This window comes from Carassius auratus, unplaced genomic scaffold (genome assembly GCF_003368295.1).
Source record: "Carassius auratus strain Wakin unplaced genomic scaffold, ASM336829v1 scaf_tig00017502, whole genome shotgun sequence".
NCBI classification, from domain to species: domain Eukaryota; kingdom Metazoa; phylum Chordata; class Actinopteri; order Cypriniformes; family Cyprinidae; genus Carassius; species Carassius auratus.
Genome location: NW_020524792.1, coordinates 16,182 through 22,895, shown reverse-complemented (window position 1 = coordinate 22,895; position 6,714 = coordinate 16,182). Strand labels below are relative to the sequence as shown.

At 42.8% G+C, this 6,714-nt stretch overlaps 1 protein-coding gene across 1 annotated transcript; it reads right to left on the bottom strand.

Annotated features, from left to right (window-relative positions):
- Positions 1–257: 257 nt before the first annotated feature.
- Positions 258–3,174, bottom strand: LOC113075716 (acid-sensing ion channel 2; the record flags this gene model as incomplete). Its single annotated transcript, XM_026248408.1, is given in 1 exon segment — positions 258–3,174. A coding segment is annotated over 1 exon segment (714 nt), but the record flags the coding sequence as incomplete, so codon positions are not given.
- Between the last annotated feature and the right edge of the window lie 3,540 nt (positions 3,175–6,714).

Here is a 6,714-nt window from a genome sequence, read left to right as displayed (position 1 = left end):
CTCATACAAAAAAATAAGTAAATACAAAATTGGGTTCAGAAAGTTTAGATATGGGTGAACAAAATGTGCTGTGAAATATTTGAAGCACGACAGAGAGGGCAACACAGGAAAAGAACTAACGAGAGGTCAGAGCCGAGTCTGTACATGTGCTGCATAAAAGAGCAAATCACAGTAAATCTGACAAATACTAGAGGAAAAGGGTGACAAAGAAAGAGACAGAAGGACAGAAAGAGAGATGGAGGTCATTTGTTCAGACTCACAGTGGAGAAGTTGTGAGCTCCACAGGGCTCTCCGCGGTACTTGCAGGCCAGTAGCATATCCTCCAGCTGGTGGCCCAGTCGGTCCATGAACTCCAAGCCGGTGCCCTCGAAGCGCCGTGGAGGCAGGAAAAGACGGAAATCTGACAGCTTGCTAAACCATGTCCGTCTGTCATCTTGAAGCAGGTCCAGCACCAGGGGTCTGGCCGTGCGGTTGGCCAGCAACAGTCCGAGCCAGTGACCCGCGAAGTACAGGTCGCTCTTAGTGAGGTGATACAAACGTACGGGGTTATTGTTGCAGATGGTGACCGTGGGAAAAGGCAGTTCTCTCGCCCACTCTGTGTGGACTCTTGTGTGAGTGGGGAAGGCCAGCCAGTGAAGTAGCCGATTCGAGGACCAGGACAACAGTAAACCCAGACAAATACAGAAGGCTAGCATCCAAAAGGCCCGTCGGCTGAGAGAGTTTGACGGAGAGCAGATGTGCCGCAATCCGTGGAGGTGAGCCCTCGCTAGGAGGGCTTCAGTGAGGCGGGACAGATCATCTCGTGGTGCTCCGGGTTGGGTGAGACGACGGCGGGCCCTGCGTTGGCCCGGCGTGGGCGAGGCAGGGCGCAGACAGCGGCCTTCCAGAGCCATGAGGGCCCACAAAGCTGCTAGAGCAGCAGGGCGGACTGCTTCATCTCCCAACCAGGCCTCCACGGCCGGGGCCCTCATGGGGCTCCAGGAGCACGGATAGAGCCACAACACTGACTTTGTGAATACAAATCTAATGTTCAGAGTCCAGCTATCGAGTCATGTACGATTGTAGCACCTGCAGGACTCCTCAAAGTATAATTGAAGCATACAACCCCAGCTCTACTTAAAATTCCACTTTAATATCCTGTCAAATGTATGCAAACTTTATTTCTTGATTGAATAATCACATTCATGCACAAACACACTGCTCCCTAAGGCACCCAAAATTCAGTATGTGTCTTCATACCCGCTGGCAACTCTCTATAACCCCTCAGGCTAAATCCCCAGGCTATTTGCCTTGTTGCTCTCTCTTTCTAGCTCTATCTTTTACTCCCCCCTCAGTCCATCTGATCAGGGTGCTCAGTCTGGCTTTAGGGACAGCCTGAAATCTCCCTCTGAGCTTCTCCCAGAATCTCCCGAAGTTCAGGCAAGCGAATCAGAAACATTGAGGCAGTTACATGCGAAGTGATCTTAATAAGAGAAGAGATTCAATAGATTCAAGACAGATTGTAAGCGAGAATAATGAAAAAGAGATGGATAGTGGGAGGCAGCGCCAGCTGAGTCACAAGAATTAAGGTTTTGAGAGAGCCTCCAGGCAGGCTGACCTGTTGGTGAAATAGACTGTCTCGGGCGATCCTTTTCCTAAGTCCCTGAAGGGAGGGCTTCCCAAAAACTAGCTACAGCTGACCTCACAACCCCACGATCACACTCATCTTGTCTTGTTGCCTTTTTTTCTCTAGCTTTGACAGTGATACATCATTTACTTTTTTCCTTCCCATATCTATGTGTCTCTGTCCTCAACTACGGGGGCACATGGGCAAAAGCCTGGTGCTACAAAGCTCGTACTTCGTGCTAGTTCACACACGCACACACACATACGCACACACACTGACTCTTGCCTGCAGGAGGACTGAATGCCGTTGATGTGGAATCTGTTCTGACATGGTCCGAATTCAGCATCTCACTCTCTCTCTCCCCCTCCCCCTTTCCATCCTTATTTTAGACTGAAACGGCATCCTTTATCTTCTTCTCCTTTGTTTTTTCTTCACTAAAAATATCCATTCCCAGAAAATCAAATTCTTCAATTTGCGTCCATGTCCCTCCTCTTTCCTCTGTCAATCAAAGCATGCTTGCTCCTCCCCCTGCCTCTTGTGTGCCTCCTCTTGTCCTTTGTCGTTGTCTGGATGCTTCACTTCTGCCTCTTCAGTTGCTCAAAAGAGAGAGAGTGTGAGCGAGCGACAGAAGCTGCTCGGCATGTGAGCCTTTGCTTGTCTTTCCACTGTTTAATTGCTCTGCTGTTGCTGCCACGCCACTCTCGTCTTCCCTTTCGCGCTCTGTCGGTCTGTTCGCTCAGCATTCCTCTCCTCCTCCTGGGTCACTCCATCCATTCACTCCTCCTCTTGCTCTGTCGTTTCTGTTCGCTCTGCACTCCTCCGTGTCCACACAGCCAGCGCCTGGCTCAGCCTGTGCCAGCTCTCTCTCTCTCACTCTCTTTCTTACTTACTTGCTCTCTCTCTCTGTTTCTCTCTCTCTCCCTCTCTTTGCCTGTATGTTTTTTTCACAGTCTGCTTCCTTGAACAAGGCGGAAAAGAAACAAAAGAGTCCCTCTAATGTTTCTCTTCATGAGCTTGTTAAAAAGTAAAATGGTGTCCTGTCACTCTGTGTGTGAGCGTGTAGGAGGGTTGCTTTTGAGCAGAAAGAAAAGCCAAACGAGCTCACTGGTGTCCCATACTTCCTATCTCTCACGCTTATATTTTCTGTCACCTTTTTTTCTATATTTTACATACATATTTGGTGCTTTTTTCTTTTTTTTTTTGGAAAACGTTTTGGCACAACAACAACAACATGCTCGATTCTTCTAGCATGACAAACAATATTTACTAAAGATTTGCATTACAGTTTGGGGGATGGAGATAGTGACCTGTCAGAGTCTCGTCACATGAGTGCATGTACTCTAGATTGTACTCGTATTGTTGCAATAGGCAGGCAGATAAAGAGTCACAGATCACCAAATATTTAGAAAGCAACCGATGGAGTGAGATTTGGATCCTGGGAGGCGGGGTGTTCTTTAATCACAAACTGAATATATCACAACAGCACAATATCAAACTGTTTTGACTAGACAATCATATGTTTGACACATCCCATCATTCTTTTTAACATTTCACTTATTATCCAACAGTGTCTTAGAAAAATCCCAGTTTTTGTTATTTGCTAACACTCCACCAAAAAAAAAAAAGAAAAAAAAAAGAAAACTAAATAAATAAATAAATAAATAAATAATTTACAAATATATACTTGACCATTTAACTAGATAAGAAGATTTCTCTGTTGGTGATCCTCAATGAATAGTATGCACACATGGGCTCTGTATTTACAAATGAGTCACCAGGGGATGCAAATAGTGTCTATAAGGCTATTTCCTATCAAATAATTGTCCTCAATATTAATTTTCTCACCTGTTTTCTGTTCTTGTGAATCTTTTTATTTCTCTTTTTCAGTGAACAAAAATACCTTGTTAACAACATGGACTTTAAGGACTTGGCTTGAAAACTTATCTTCAAAAGCTGACAGCAGATCAAGCCAAGTCAAGTCAAGTCTGCTTTATTGTAAATTCTTCCACATGTACAGTACATACATATAGAGAATAAAAATTGCGTTACTCTCAGACCCCCGGTGCATATAGATAACACTAACAGTAGAGACAAAAAATCTACATCAAATATAAAATATAAGATACAACTATACAATAAGGGAATGTAAAAAGGACATATAATAAAATAAAAAATAAAGTTAAATAAAGCAGTGCAAGGCACATGGCAGATAGAGTGCAAACCAGTGAAGTGAACAAACAGTGCAGATAAAAAAATGTAGTGCAAAAAAAAGCTTATTCAGTCTGATTAAAGTATTATTTTATTTTATTTAACTGGCTAATGAGGTAGTAGAATAATGTCAGTTCCATGGCGAATGAGGTAGTGAGCAGACCAATGCTGCACAAAGTGACTGGTGCATGTCATTGTATGACAGTGGGTGGGTGGGGGGGCTGGGTATGTGAGATCTGGTGGGGGGGGGGGGTGTTCATAGTTCAGTGGTGCCTGGGGCAGAAAAGGGATGGGGGGAAAGTTTGGGAGCGAGTTCAGCTTCCTGACGGATGGATGAAGCCTGATGGATGAAGCTGTCCTTCAGTCTGCTGGTCCTGGTCTGGAAACTTCACAGTTTCCTCTCTGATGGCAGCAGATTGAAGAAGCTGTGTGATGGGTGGGTGGGATCACCTGCAATGCAGAGGGCTTTGCGAGTGAGACGGGTTCCGTGAATTTCCTGGAGGAAGGGGAGAGAGAAACCAATTATCTTCTCAGCTGCTCTCACTATGCGTTGCAGAGTCTCCCGGCAGGACGTGTTGCAGGCGCCATACCACACAGTGATGAAACTCGACAAGATGCTCTCGATGGTGCCTGTGTAGAAGGTGTACATGATGGGGGGTGGGGCTCTGGCTCCCCTCAGTTTGCATAGGAAGAAAGACATTGCTGTGCTTTCTTGGCCAGTGCTGCTTTGTTTTCAGTCCAGGAGAGGTCCTCTGTGATGTGCACAACCTGGAACTTGGTGCTGCTCACTCTCTCCTTAGTTGGACCATTGATGGTCAGAGGAACATGCTGAGTGTGTGCTCTCCTGAAGTCAACAACAATCGCCTTGATCTTCTCCACATTCAGAGAAAGATTGTTGTCACTGCACCATCCGGCCAGGCGGCTCACCTCGCTCCTGTAGTTTGTCTCATCTTTGTTGCTTATGAGACCCACCACAGTCGTGTCATCTGCAAACTTAATTAAGAGGTTGGAGTTGTGTTACGGTGTGCAGTCTGTAAATGAGCTGTTGAGGGATGATTGTGTTGAATGCTGAACTGAAATCTATGAACAGCATTCTGACGTATGAGTCCTTTTTGTCTAGACGTGTGATTGCTGAGTGGACGGCAGTTGTGATGGCATCATCGGTCGAGTGGTTGGACTGATATGCAAACTGGAAAGGGTCCAGGGAGGTGGGGAGGGCAGACATGATGTGGTGCATGACTAGCCATTCAAAGCACTTCATGAGGATGGGAGTAAGTGCAACAGGACGGTAGTCATTGAAGCAGGATGGAGATGGCTTCTTTGGGACTGGAATGATGGTTATAGTTTTGAAACATTTATTCCCACAATAATCCCACAAAAACATTTGGATAAATTCTTACAAATACATTAATAAAAACAACAACAAAAAAATCAAAAGGAAGATGCAATTAGAAACTTGCTTAACAGGATTACTTTGTTGCATCTACTGGTCTTGAATAGCAAATTGCAAGTCTCAAATATGTAAAGTTGTTCACAGTGCTGCAGATGGTTAGATATTTCATGATTATTCAATCATCATTATACTGGCAAACACATTTTTATCAAATTATGTAACTTGGCTATAAACCAAAAAGAATTCCTTAACATAAAACTGAGACTGTTTTAGAGTTAAGTATGCAATATTTATCACTTCATCCATATTGCATTACTAGCCCCAGTTGTATGTATTTTTTATAAACCTAATGAAATTACAATAAATGTGTTTTATAATTCATTGGTAAGACTTGGAGAGCTAAATTCAAATTAATGGTTTTAGTGAAACCTTGTAACTTGGGAATTATTTTAAGGTTCAGACCTGGGACTTGAATTTGTCTTGTAAAAAATATATTTTTTTTTTGAACCTGTCTAGCAGTTGTCTGCTCATCCTTTGATGCAGTAGATTGTTAGAGTAGAACGAGAAAATATATTGATTTATGCACAAAATGATTTATGGATAAAAGGTCATTCTAATTCCAGCTAGCAAACAACAAAGAAATTGGCACTGATGTAAGGCTAATGGTGAACTGGTTTGCAGCCTTGCATAAAACACATTTTAATTCATTTCCAACAGAAAGATTAATATTCTCTTCATCATCCTCAAATCATGAGTACAATCTACAACTTCAGTCTGGAGCCTTTCAGCCATTACTTATCAGTTAGCATCACACATCCCCTAGGATCTCATATCCTCCGAAAAGCATTCAAGCGGCCTGGACATCAGTGCATATATTAACTGCTGCTTGATTCAGTTTTAGTAAGTACAATCCAGTACATCTCCAGCTACATTGTGCCGTTCATTATAAAACTGTGGTAAGTACAATAAAAAGGATAGAAGAATCCTTTAGTTTATATTAATTTTCCCAGTATTTGGGCATTCAGTTTCACAGTGAGCATGTAATGGATTTTATTATGCTTTCTTTCAGGCAGATGCTTTATTGAGTGCCTATAGGTGCTGATCATATAATTAGAATATCATCAAAAAGTTGATTTATTTCAGTATTTCCATTCAAAAAGTGAAACTTGTATATTAAATTCATTCAATACACACAGACTGATATTTTTATAATGTTTATTTCTTTTAATTTTGATGATTATAACTGACCAATAAGGAAAATCCCAAATTCAGTATCTCAGAAAATTAGAATATTGTGAAAAGGTTCAATATTGAAGACACCTGGTGCCACACTCTAATCAGCTAATTAACTCAAAACGCCTGCAAAGGCCTTTAAATGGTCTGTCAATCTAGTTCTGTAGGCTACACAATCATGGGGAAAACTGCTGACTTGACAGTTGTCCAAAAGATGACCACTGACACCTTGGACAAGGAGGGCAAGACACAAAAGGTCATTGCAAAAGAGGCT